Below are 14,027 nucleotides of genomic sequence, written 5' to 3' on the forward strand. Positions count from 1 at the left end.
TAAAACTCTTAAGTATGATTAAGCTAAACTTAATCATAACATTACCCTTTCCTTGAGAACAACCTTGTCCTCAAGGTTACAATTTAAAATTGGAAAGTAGGAAATTTAGACACAAAATCTTCATAATCTTCCCAAGTGGCATCATTCTCATTGCTCCCAGCCCATTAAACTAGCAAGAAAGACGATCAGTAAACAGAAGTCATGGAGCAACTTAACAAAAATTCAAGTAGGCCAAAAATGAAGCAATTCACTTACCACTAATAAAGACAGTCAAAACGCGCAACTCAAGAGAGGAGTCAAACTCCCAATTTCCATTTACCTCCAAGGTGTCCCTTGCCCACTCATGATCACCTCTGCAGGGAGCATTGAGCAACCTATGGCGAGATCTCAGCTGCCCCATGCCTTCCTTGTGGTCGATTTCAAAGAAGTACCAAAACTCATTTATGGTCTAACCAAGATCAAAGAACCTTCTCAAGTTAAAGAACCCCACCACCGCATGAATGGAATTCGGGGAGCACTGAGCAGGCGCACATTTCATAGAGCAGATCACCTCCTAGAAAAGACTCGGCATGGGAAAAGTAAATCCCAACACAAAGTAATACGGATGGAATTTGATAGACCTGTTCCTGGCAGTGGCATCCTAGCCACACGGTTCATGGCTGCTATCATCCTTCACCCATTTAACGCAAACCCCTGACCGAATTGCATGCTTGTACGCCTCAATAAAATCCCAAAACAGCTCGTCGGAATTGATCTTAACATGCGCAGCCTTGAAATAGCCCACCTTGTCAGAAGAACCACCTTGACATTACAAAGGTGGAGGATATTCGTCACTTTTGAGATCAGAGGAAGACATCTCAAAGTTCCTGCAAAAAGTACGAAGGAAAGTATTTAGAAGGCAGCTCAAAACAAAACAAAAAAAAGGACCGCAGAGCCCAGCGCCCCAACTCCAGGCCCCACAGCCCAGCTCATCCACACGGCCAGGCCACAAAAAGGCCCAGCCCTCACTCTCTCTCTTATATACGCGGCCCGCGCCACTGAGCCAAACGCAAGAGGAGGCCCGTGCCTTCCTCCTTCTTCCTTCATGCGCCCAACACTCCAAAGCAGGCCTAGGCCTTCCAGCCCAAGCCACCGGCCTATGCCGGTCTCTCCCACTCTCTCGCCTCACGCCTGCATATGCCCATGCCCAGCAGCCCCGAATGCCAGCCTAAGCCAGCCTCTCCGCACCCCAATGCCTATCCACCTTGACCTGAGCCGAGATGACCACCTAGCCCACGACTACCGATTCCCGCGCCGCACCACCATGCTACCCACTATGCACAGCAGTCCCATGGCTCCCTTGCCATGCGTCACCCACACCCTCGGTCCCCACCGAGCCAATTTTTCAGGCCCCAAGATTCCCAAAAAAATCAAGAAAAACAAAATTCAAATTTTCTTACCTTTGGTGCAGCACAGAGAAGAAGAACAACAACGAGAGACGACTCTTTGTAAGGGCAAGAGAAAAAGAAAGCTAGGGGAGGGGAACAAAATTTTCCTTTGGCTTCTCTTCCTTGTTGGAATGATGATTGCTCTCCAAATTTATTTAATCCCCTACTTAAGGGAAAATTAAATAGGTATTAGGGGCAATTGGTTTCCTTTTCCTAGAAGAAGTCTATCTCCAAATCAAGAAAGGAGATAAAGTTCAAATTGGGAAACAACTTTACAAACCCAAGCAACTTGGGATTTCTACACCTACTGCCCTTTTACGAGCAGCCCAACAAGTGTGGGGGCATTTGTGGAGCCTAAAATAATCCCAAAAATTCTAGAGGCGACACGTGGACTTTTTCCCAAGAAAGACAAGATTGCCCTCAATAAATGGGCAGGCTTTTCAAATGCATCCACGAGCAGCTCACACCCCTAAAGGTCCCAACAGCTGAATACGACTGCCCACAGCTCACCTGCCATTGGCAAGGAAAAGTCAAAGCATTAAACATAATGATTAATTACCCAAATCCTATCTTTAATACATTCCCAATTGAAGATTGACTCCAATCAAGTAAGTAATCCCAATTTAAATCAAGGGATAATTACTTCATTATCTCAAGATATTATTTCCTATTTAATATCTTGAGAATATTCCTCCATAAATCTTGGCCAATAGGATGCCGCCACATGTAGGGTAAAACCCTAACACTATGGCCGGCCCTATCCCCTATAAACACCCCATAATCTACCAAATTTCAAAAGCTTTTGCTACCCTAATAAAGCCCTAAACACTTTACTCTCTTAGAGAAACTGACTTAGGCATCGAAGATCCATCGGCCTAAACAACCCCCTCCCCCCCCCCTCGTGGGTGCATGAGGCTTAGGTCTTTGATCAAAGGTGTTAATTGTTTTGCAAGTGCATTTTCGTCAAGACTGAAGACGGCGGAAATTTGCATCGACACAATCCATTCTTGGATGACTTGAAGAATACGAAATTTTATCTTAGTGTTCCAACATATAATACCCAATAGATGGATAGTTTTGGCAGCCACTTTGTTTCCAAGAAAGTATCTGGTCCTGAATGTTTGGAGTCGGGTTTCGTTGTTTGAAGTGATTTCTGGACATCTGAGTAGTATGGCTCGCGGACCAGCTTGATCAGAGTTCTACAGGGTAGGCTTTGAAGTCAGATTTGATGCTGTAACAAACAATACGGTGGAATGCTAGAGCTCATAATGTCATTGCTCACCTTTCTTGCATTTGTTGTTTTCAGCCTCAGTACTTGAATAATTCCACAATTCTTAGCTTCTTTCACCTTATAAGCTAAAAATTACCACATTTGTTATAGGGATTATACTTAAAGAATTATTATTGTTGTTGGTGGAATGCTAGCAATCTTTTTGTTCTTTGTTACATTCTACAATGTTGCACGATAATTTGAGTTAGCAAACTTCGACACTCGCATAAAGTTATTGTTCGGACATTTGGACAACACAAACGAAAGGTCAAAACGAAAGGTAAAATCGAAAAAATGAATAACCTTCCCAAATGAGGGTAAACTAACAATTCTCTGAACCTTGTCCACATTTGACGTGAAATTTCCCGAGCTATCTTGCACTAAGAAGTTGATTACTGAATGGTTTAAAGAAGTCGATTACTGAATTAGATGTTACACGTAAATGTTGATAGGGGTATTTGTGTCAACCAATTGCGTTCTTGTAAAACTGATTTCATAAAAGTGATCTCAGCCATTTCATAAATACCAAATCGCATAAAAGTGAAATCTATGAGAAACAACTACTACGCAAATAATTGGCCTTTAAAACAAACAATGAAGTATCATAACATGAACAAAAACAATCTCTGAACTCAATCGTCAACAAGATTACCATCTTACTGAACACACAAACGTCTACTCATCAATATTTAATGGGGGCAATGATCTCGAGCTGAGGCCCTAGTTTCTCCTCAGCAGACTTCTCTGCTTTCACCCTCAGTTTGTTCAACTGTTTCTTCCTCTCATATGCAACCTGGGCCCTCTCCTTTCTCTTGTTCTCAAGCTCCTGCAAACATACAAATTCATTAGTTTGACATTTGTAGGCTCAAGCAAGAAAAATAAATGCATGGCCCTTCGCCTAACAAGAGCGTTTTACCAAAGATCCAAAAAAAAACAAAAAAAAAAAAAAACATGTGAGACGTGTTGAATTTATGCTCTTGATGGATGATACAAACACAAAAAGTACTAGACCTAATTTAGATAATCCACTAGACCATACACACAATAAAAACACTCTAGCTCTAACATAAAGTGTGAAACCAAATTTTCAGTACAAGTGCTGGTGCACATAGGCATCAAAGAAGAGGAATAGTAACCGATTGAAAATAAGAACCACTATATTCAACTATATAACTAGAACTTATGATTGGGTCCAAGGGATTGAGACCAAGTTAGTAAAGAATGGAGAACAAAAGGTTGATAGAATGAATTTAGAACTGCACTACATCGTAACAACGGTGGTATGTAGAAGGGATTTGTAAATGACGTATACGAAGTCATGATTTGCAAATTCCCTTCATATGCCTTTGTAATAGTCAACAAGGGCTAAATTGAGACTTAGAAATCCCTCACCCAATCATAATAGTATGTAAAGACCAATATAGATGATTAATAAAGACAGAAAACAAAAGGAGTGCCGTTTATTATTAATAATACAATAATACAGAACAAATGACTTTTGTCAGTAATAATACAATAATGTTAGTCGACTCCATCATTTAGACATGCAGCATGAAACATATAGCAATCATTTTCCAAAGCAAGAAAACAGAAGCGCTAACAACATTGTGCATTTAAGAGGAAGAACAAACATAAGCCACGGAAACAACTCCATATGCAAACTCAATTAAGATGCAATCTGACTCAATGGGAAATAGTGACCATACTACTTTGAACTAAAAGAGAAAACTAGATACTTTACCCAAACTATTATCAGCACAAGGACACAAAACAATCCGTAAAAACAAACAAGGAAGGCAGGGGATTCTCACCTTGATGGTCTCATAGTGGTTCCATCCAACCTCTGAAGAAAGCTTGCCCAACAAACAGTACTTGTGTCCTGCTTGCAGCCTCAAGACCCTGCCGATTTCAAAAAAAACAAAACATTCACTTCATGAAAAACAGAACAACCTGTATAACAAGACAGGCATTTGGCAAATGAAAAATAGTGTCAAAAAGCTTACTTGAGTGCATCAGGAATGACCATCCTCTTAGTCTTGTCATATGGAGGTGGAATACCCTCATATGCCTTCAGACGAGCAAGTGCAGCAGCACCACGCTTAGTCTTATGGGGAATCATCCTGCAGAAAAAAGCAATAACAAAGTTACTTAACATACGTACACCCCAAAAAAAAAAAAAAAAAAAACCTCTCAAGCAGTAGAATAAAGCAGAAAGCAATAACTTATTTTTATTCCAACAAAAAATCCAGGCGACTGGGTACAATATATATATATATATATGTATGTATGTATGTATGTATTTAAGAATATTATGTTTGTGATACAATCATCTTCTGACGACCGAGATGGATATTCCATTACATATATGCAAGTATTGTAGCCAGCACCAAAAACTACCTAAATCTAACAAAAAATATTCACCTAGAGAATCCAAATTAGCCAAAAAAACAGATATTCCAATACATGTAAGAAATGAGGTTCTCTTTATAGTTGTCAATAGGGAAAAGTTATGTTTCATCGCTAAATTGAAGTGTTTTTTGCAAAAAAAGTGATTAACTAAAGTGCTCTTTCATTTTTGATAAACAAAAACTAACAAGAAGTGTTCAAAACACAAAAATTTACAGCTCCTACTGAATTAAAACAATCAATTTCATCATCAACCATAAACCCAACAATAAAAACTAACAAAAATCCCCAAATGGATTTTTGATCCATTCCATTGATTTACATAGACAATGTAACCTAATCAAACAAACAATAAAAACCCAGCAGCTCAAGCTCAACAAAGCATGCATATATCAATAAATCGGTAAAGACTAACAGAAAAATGACGACGTACCCACGGATGGTGCGCCAGAGGATCTTAGCCGGGGCGCGGAAGTGGATGGGACCATGAGAAGGCTTAGTGTTCATGCGCTTACGCAAGAACCTCATGTACTTCATCTTCTGCCTCACCAGCCCACCGGAGATACAGATCTCCTCCGCGCGAACAACCACGACCTTCTGCCCATTGAGCAGCTCCTTGGCCAGGATCGAAGAAAGGCGGCCAAGCATGTGGTGGCGGGCGTCCACCACCACGCGCTTTGCGCAGATACCTGAGCCAGACACCATTGTTCTCTCTCTGTGCAAACCCTAATGCGGCTCCGAAGTGAAATAGGTGCGGAAGGGTTAGGGTTTTGGTAAAGTGTGGTTTATAAAGCATGGGTATATAGGATGCGGGTTCGGATTGGCTGTTGGCGGGTGTACGGTTGCATATGGTGGGTAAGGAGAGGATTATTGATTTATTAGTTGTTGGGCCATCTGGGCTAGGGTGGCCACAAGGTCCAGGCCCAGATCATTTCCCGTTCACCAAACAGAGGAATTAACGTGTTTCAGGAACGCTTGGAAATATTACAACATGTTTTTTTTGGTAAAAAAAACATGTTGATTGGGTGTTATCTATCTATGTATAAAAAGGGGAAGCCTAAATAGGTGAAGCATTTCAAAATATCAAAAATACCTCTTTATTTCTTCCACAATCAAAACCCATAAAAATAAAAAAGTGAGGATAGACTGGTAGAAAACCATAACTTAAAAAGAGATTCGCATCACAACCATGAGTTTTACCGAATGAAGAACAAGTGTCAGAACAAAGGAAAGAACACAAAAGCTTCTGCAATGCAACACTGAGAACTTTCACAAACCAGGGAGAATTCTTATTAAACAAGGAAACAAACATTACAGCTATTAAATAGCCTTACACTTGACACGAAAAGAGATAACAACTGCCCACAATTTTACAGCCCTACGATCGTGGTAAAGACTACATCAAAACAGAAATGCATACTTGTCCCTTAAGAATAGGGATTATTGAATAACAACCCTAAAAACTAGGATCCCTAGCGATGATTGGAACCTTAACGAAAAACCCTAACAACTTTAACATCCTCCGTTAAACTGAATATCTCAACCATTCAGTTTACTTCTGAAAACTTGCAGATGCCCAGTAACCCTCGCAACTTCAAGAAAACATCACCCATCAAAGGTTTTGTGAAAATATCTACGATTTTCTCTTGAGTTGAACACTGCACCAACTCCAGAACTTTACCCTTGACTAAGTCTCGAAGAAAATGAAACCTTATATCAATATGCTTGCTACGACCATGCATCACCGGGTTCTTTGAAAGTTTGATTGTCGAAACATTATCACAATACACCAGAGTTAGATCATATTGCTCATGATTAAGACTCTTCAAAATCCTTTTTAACCATACGACTTGACAAGCACTCAATGCTACAGCTATAAACTCCGATTCAATAGTGGATAAGGTGACGATTGGCTGTTTCTTTGAGGACCAAGAAACAGCCCTTGAGCTTAGTATAAACACATAACCTGAGGTGCTTGTTCTATCATCTTGATCACCTACATAATCACTGTCCGTATATCCCGTAAGCCCTTCATCTCCTCCCTTCTTGTAGAATATCCCCAAATCGACAGTCCCTTTTACATACCTCATAGCTCTTTTAACTGCCTGTATGTGAGACTCTATTGGATGTTCCATGTATCGACTTACCAAACTAATAGTAAACATCAGATCAAGTCGCGTGGCTGTTAGATACATGAGGCTCCCCACCATCTACTTGTAGGTAGTGCTCCTCTTTCATCCTTTGTAAGTTTAAAGCCAGGAACCATAGAATTCAGCACTGGATTACACTAATCCTTGTTGAATCTTTCTAAAACCTCCTGAGCATACTTCCGTTGACTGACAAAGATTCCACCAGAACTTTGTATCACCTCAATACCAAGAAAATATCTCAGTTTTTCAAGATCAGTCATGTCGAATTCAACCATCATTGATTCTTTAAATTGCTCAAACATTGCATCATCATTGCCGGTAAAAATGAGATCATCAACATAGAGACATACTATTAAGATCTTACCTCATTCTGCTAACTTTGTGAACAAAGTATGCTCATAAGGGCACTTGTTGAATCCTTCCTTGATAAAATATGACTCTATAATAAAGCCTTCTTAAGTCGGTATACCTTTGATTCTTGGCCCTTCTGTTTATATCCCAGTGGCTAATCAACAAACACCTATTCGTCAATCTCTCCATGCAAAAACACAAATTTAACATCAAGCTGGTAGATCGCCCAATTCCTTTGTGCAGCGAGAGAGATGACAACTTGAATGGTATCTAGACGAGCTATTGGCGCAAACACTTCCGCATAGTCGATTCCATACTGTTGACAGTAGCCCTTTGTAACTAAACGAGCTTTGTACTTGTCCACCTTGCCATTCTCATTCAGCTTAGTCTTAAACACCCACTTCACCCCATTGGTTTTCCCTCCTGGTGGTAGCTCCATTAATTCCCATGTATTGTTTTTCTCTATAGCCTGTATTTCTTGATCTATAGCATGTCTCCACTTTTCAAATTTCACTACATCTTCAAATGTTGTGGGATCTTGTTTAATACACAATGCCAAGTGAGCCATGCTAGCATCATCTTCATCAGATAGGCCTTGACCTATCTTATAATTTCTCATCCACACTGGTGGTCTCCGAGTTCATCCTATGTGAAGTGAAATCTCATTACATTGAATGTCTCTTTCAACCAATGAGTCACTTGGATTCGACTTGGCTTCAGTATCTTTCACGACTCCATCTTCATCAGACTCAGGTCCGTTCTTCTCCCTTGATATGTTATTCCCTACATTAGTGTCCTACTCGAGTTCTCCCACTATGACTTCCTTGTGACTGTCTTCCTAACTCCATTGTTGATCCTCTTCAAATACAACATCTCAACTGATAACAATTTTCTGCGACACAGGTTCAAACAATCGATATGCTTTAGATTCTTCACTTACCCTAAGCAACATACACTTACAACTTTTGGCATCGAGTTTCACCTTTTTGTTGTCAGGTACATGAACATGTGCAATGCAACCAAAAATTCTAAAATGATCCATGGATGGTTTGTGTCCATTCCAAGCTTCCTCCGGTGTTTTGTTCTTTACAGCAAGAGTATGACATCGATTCAACACATGCAATGTCCAATTCATCGCTTCAGGCCAAAAGGTTTTAGGAATTTGTTTCGCTGACAGCATGCTTCACACCATGTTCATGATAATGCGGTTCTTCCTTTCTACAACCCCGTTCTGTTGGGGGGTATAAGCTGTAGTTAGTTGCCAGTGAATTCTATTCTCAAGGCAAAAATTTATGAACTCATGCGAGATGAACTCTCCCCCTCGATCCGTCCTTAGACTTCTTATAAATACCCTAGTCTTATTTTCAACCCGTGCCTTGTAGGATTTAAAAACACCAAATGCTTCTGACTTTTCTACCAAAAAATAAACCTATGTTTTTCTAGCTGAAATCATTAATAAAAGTAATAAGATACCTCTCATTGTTGTTCGAAATAGGGTAAATTGGTCCGCATATGTCTGCATGCACCAACTGAAGGATCTCGGAGGCTCTCCATAAGCTTTCTTTGGGAAAAGGATCTCGATGTTGTCTTCTTACCAAACAATCTTCACACACCCTTTGAGAGGCTGTGAACTGAGGTAGTCATCTCACCATTTTCTTCTTTTGAAGTACTTTCAGCCCATTCCAACTGAGATGTCCGAAACGACGGTGCCATAGATTTGCTTGATTTGTAGTGTGAGAAGAAAAACACTTTTGTCCCCTTGGAGGACAGCGAGCCATTACTGCAAACATTCTATTGTGACTCATAGTGGTCTCCATAATTAGTCCTCTCTCAGCATGAAAGATTTTGCATTTTCCATGTTGGATGAGCACTGTAACCCCTTTTTCTTGCAACTGACCGATGCTCAACAGGTTGTTTTTCAAATCTGGAACGTAGAAAACACCCGTGATTACATGGATGATGCCATTCACCTTTATTCGCACACTTCCTTTCCTTGCACAGTCAAACTTGAATCATTTCCTAGTTTATCTGATTCTTTGAAACTATTGTCAAGCTCACAAAACATGTCCTTCTTGCCACACATATGGTTGCTGCACCCAGAATACAGAAACCATATGTGCTCCATTGTTGCCTCCTTGATATCAACAAGTGCCATCAACAGGATCTCTTCCCTTGTCTCCACATAGTTTACTTTCTCTTCCTTAGGTTTCTTAGGACACTCCCACTGAAAATGCCCTAATGCATGGCAATTATAGCACTCTAGGGTTGACTTGTCAAACCCTTTACCCCGTCCTCTTCCTCTTCCTCGAGAGGCCCCTCGACCTCGTCATCCTTGCTGGACTCCATAAGTGACTTGAAGAGCCTGTTCATCCGTCACATGTCGACTTATCCTTTGCTCATGGACCGAAAGACAACTTTGAAGCTCATCAATAGATAAGGTATCCAAATCATTGGACTCATCAATGGAACAAAAAACATAGTCAAACTTCGAGATCATGGATCTCAAAATTTTCTCGATAATCACCACATCGTCCATCTTCTCCCTATGAGTTCTCATCCTATTTGCTATGGCAAGTGTTCTCCCAAAATAATCATTGACGGTTTCTCCATTCTTCATGTGCAGCACCTCAAACTCCTTACGAAGAGCCTGCAATTGAGCACATTTTACACATGTAGTTCCTTGATATTTTTGCTTCAAAGAATCCCATATATCCTTCGCAGTATCCTTCTTCAGGATGGTCTCCAATATTGATCGATCTATGGCTTGGAATAAATAGTTCTTTGCCTTCAAGTCTTTTAGCTTCAGTTCATCCAGAGTCTTCTTCTGTCCTTCATTGGATTTCGAGCTTCCTACTGCAGCAGTGATCCCATTCTCCACCAAGTTCCAATACTCATTAGAATGAAGAAAGTTTTCCATCAGCATACTCCAATAATCGTAGTGACCATCGAACCTTGGAATGGCTGGTTGCACGAAACTGTTCTCGGATGCCATGTCTTTATTTTTTTTCACTCTAGCACCTTTGTTGCAAACTTTTGATCAGGCCCCGTAGTGGGGCTCTGATACCAGATGTTAGAACAAAGGAAAGAACACAAAAGCTTCTGCAATGCAACGTTGAGAACTTTCACAAACTAGGGAAAATTCTTATTAAACAAGGAAACAAACATTACAGCTATTAAATAGCCTTACACTTGACACGAAAAGAGATAACAACTGCCCATGTTTTTACAGCCCTACAATCGTGGTAAAGACTACGTCAAAACAGAAATGCATACTTGTCCCTCAAGAATAGGGATTATTGAATAACAACCCTAAAAACTAGGATCGCTAGCGATGACTGGAACCCTAACGAAAAACCCTAACAACTTTAACAACGAGAACTGGGACGTGGGATTTAACCACCCTCCACGTTCTACTAACTACCAACCGTATCAAAAACGTCCACGCCCTCACCTTCCTCCCTTTCCTTCTCCTTGAACAAGTTCACTGGTCTCTCTCTCTTCACTTTCTCTTTGACTCTCTCTCTCGCTCTCTTTAAAAGCCAAAATTGACAGAAACTACGGCGTGTTTGTGAATGCAGGGAAGAGGAATTCTCATAATTTAGTTTTGCGCGAGCACAGTTGGGCTTTGAAAGCAAGTCGTATAGTTCCGGTTTCTAAAGGTTTAGGATATCACACAATCTATTGGGAGCAGTCTGGAAATCCCAATGGCCGTGTCTAGGTACGTGTTCAAATTTTGCTCTTCTGATTTCTTCATTCATTTATTCTTCCCTTACTTTATGGTAGGATCGTATAAATCTTTCCTAGAAACCTCCCATATCTGAAACTCTGGAAAAAAAGATTTGGGTTGCTTGACAATTATCACCCTAAACTTGATAACATCAACGCCATGGAAGCCTGATTATAGCATAAACAATACTTTCAACTTTTAAGATGCATCCACTCTTGGAGTTCATTAGGCTACTCCCCAACAGCAGTTAAGAACAATTGGGAAGTTAGTTTTCTTTTTATTTTGAATTTCAATTTTGGTCAGAGTTGGGAATTGTATTGGGAAAGAAAACAAGTCCAATAAAAAAATGAGTACGAAATTTTGGGGTGGTTTGTTGGTTGTACGGTAAGGCTGGGGATGGGATGATTGGGTTGGGGTTAGAAGAGGTTGATTTCGAGGAGAAGGGTGGAGGAGGAAGTCATAACAATAAAAGGCTAAAAAGGCTACCACATAATTCTTTAAGACTTTTCCTCAACTGGGTTCTCTGCTTTTCTTTCTTTCATTTCAAAATTTGGTTGAAATGGATAAAAATCAATGCATGTACTCAAGGTTTTGTTTGGTGTCTTTGTTGAGTTTCAGAAATTTCCTCTCCGGTTTTCTGATTATGTTCTCAGTTAGGAATATTTCTCACCAATTTCCTTTGAGATTTGTGCGTGTGTTTGTTAATGCTCTGTTTCTTCATTTTAACAAGAGATGGAACTACTCTCTTCCTCTTCTTGGTACCCACGTATGCCCTCTTTCTCACATTCCTTCATTTAGGGTCTAAAGTTGATGCCTTTTTGCATAAAATATCATTTTGTTCAGTGGCTTATCGTATTTTGGTTCTCTGCACATTCTGCATAGTTCATAAAGCAAAATCTCTAGCTCTCTCTCTTCATTTTTTTGGCTAAAGGTTGTGTTTTTTGTGTCATAAATTTGATTTTGTTAAATGGGTTATGTATATCTGTTGGACAATAAAAAAATAAAGTAAATAAAACTTGAATTTCTACTGGATTTTTTTAAATTTCTGTGAATTCTACTGAGTATTCTTGGTTTAGAAATGTGTAGAATTACATTTAAGACGCAATACAATGGAAGAGAAGCACATATCAGTTCTTAGGCATTCCCTACGTGATGACTATGCTTAACTGCCTACTCTCCGCTTGGTATGCTGCTTTGCTTCTCACTCCTTCAACTACTCTTTCTCTCTCTCTCTCTCTCTCTCTCTCTCTCTCTCTCTCTCTCTCTCTCTCTCTCTTTTTCTCTCTCCTGCTTGGTTGAAAAATTGCTAGATTTTTATGTAGAAAAATTGCTAGATTTTTATGTAAAAAAATATGGATCTTGATATTGGGTTGGATGATACTGTACAATTATCCTTTGTGTATTACATGGTATACCATGTTTTGTGTGTGACATAATAGTTTTGTACACTTCAATTATTAGTCCTGTGTAATTAATTAATAATTTGGATTAATTTAATTAATGTATTATGTATTATTTGCTTACATTTTACAATGGTTTGCTACTGTTTGTTTCACATGAGGCTCTAGAACAATTTGAGAAAGAACAATACTTCTTCAAATCGTAGCCCTTCATATGTAATAGTTGCAAAAGGTGTGTGGGGTTCAGTCCCAACGTCCCTTTATTTTTTTTCATTCCTATTTGTCTTCTAATTATTTTAGATTTTTAGGTTTTTGCTTTCTATTGGCTTTTTACTTGGATTTGGGATGGAGAGTACTGATGTATGCTTTCTGATTAAAGAGTTGAGATGATTGTGGTTATAACGACACGTTCCATCTTGGTGAAGTTGATATATTCTTTTTCTTTTTGGGATCCTTTTACTTTGTGTTGGTTTTTTTATGAAGAAATGCGATAACATGCTTCTAATAAAATTAGTTCTTCATATAGGGTTTGCAACTGCAGTTCAATAAATTTCAAAAAGAAAAAACAATGTTGGACTTCATTGGTCCATGGAGAGGAGAAAGGCAAAAAATTTATTATCTTTATACGAAAAAACAGGCTTTGTAGTTTGCACTTTATGTATTACTTCAATGTATTCCCAGGAAAAAAGTGAATCTCATATCTCATTATTTTCTTTTAAGTATAAACACATCTTTGTATACTGTTTAAAGACTAAAATTATTCATTGCAATTTGAATTTGTCATAATTAAAATCAAGTTCATTATTACTTGGTGCGTGCTTTGCCAATGCTTTGACGTTAAACAATTGTACAGAAAAAATATCATAAGGAGATAATTGAAAGAAAAAAAAATTAAAAAATACAAGAATATCTAAAGCAACACATCTTTGGGGCGCATAGCGCTCGTGATGCAAAAATGCCTCTTGCATGCACGTGAGCACATGTGGAGAGGCTAGTATTTTCAGAATTCTCGAGGAATGTGAGGTTATCATTCCTAGAATCGAGGATTTGGGACAAACCAAATACAACAATAAAGAGTGCTGCTAGATCGATACCATTGTTCTATTTCTCCACTTACATAAAGGAATAAAGAGAGGGAGGCCGACTACAATAAGAGAGAAAAGAGAGAGATTTAATTGTAAGGTGGGAATTGTATCACCCCACTGTGCCTTTATTTATAGTAGTAGGATAGGTAAAATTATTACCCTTTTAGGATTACAACTCTAATAGGATATTAACTACTAAAGAAATATTCAA

The 14,027-nt window shown here is 39.1% G+C and overlaps 2 protein-coding genes across 2 annotated transcripts; both read right to left on the minus strand.

The window, feature by feature from the left end:
* Positions 1–3,261: 3,261 nt before the first annotated feature.
* On the minus strand, positions 3,262–5,880 carry LOC137738038 (large ribosomal subunit protein uL13w). Its single transcript, XM_068477642.2, has 4 exons — positions 5,537–5,880; positions 4,701–4,817; positions 4,509–4,596; positions 3,262–3,523 (listed from the first exon to the last, which is right to left on the minus strand). Exons 1-4 carry the CDS (start codon positions 5,806–5,808, stop codon positions 3,380–3,382), a joined length of 621 nt encoding a protein of 206 aa, XP_068333743.1. The 5' UTR covers positions 5,809–5,880; the 3' UTR covers positions 3,262–3,379.
* Positions 5,881–9,930: 4,050 nt separating this feature from the next.
* On the minus strand, positions 9,931–10,596 carry LOC148691567 (uncharacterized). Its single transcript, XM_088682883.1, has one exon. It carries the CDS (start codon positions 10,594–10,596, stop codon positions 9,931–9,933), a length of 666 nt encoding a protein of 221 aa, XP_088539009.1.
* Positions 10,597–14,027: the final 3,431 nt, after the last annotated feature.

Source organism: Pyrus communis, chromosome 13, assembly GCF_041283825.1.
Source record: "Pyrus communis isolate YQ-2024b chromosome 13, ASM4128382v1, whole genome shotgun sequence".
NCBI lineage: Eukaryota > Viridiplantae > Streptophyta > Magnoliopsida > Rosales > Rosaceae > Pyrus > Pyrus communis.

Bases quoted from the DNA above. Each gene is read 5' to 3' on its own strand.
- LOC148691567 (XM_088682883.1), bottom strand. From the start codon at position 10,596: ATGGCATCCGAGAACAGTTTCGTGCAACCAGCCATTCCAAGGTTCGAT.
- LOC137738038 (XM_068477642.2), bottom strand. From the start codon at position 5,808: ATGGTGTCTGGCTCAGGTATCTGCGCAAAGCGCGTGGTGGTGGACGCC. The intron at 4,818-5,536 runs GTACGTCGTCAT...TTTTTTCTGCAG, and splicing joins CTCTGGCGCACCATCCGTGG to GATGATTCCCCATAAGACTA. The intron at 4,597-4,700 runs GTAAGCTTTTTG...TGAAATCGGCAG, and splicing joins GTCATTCCTGATGCACTCAA to GGTCTTGAGGCTGCAAGCAG.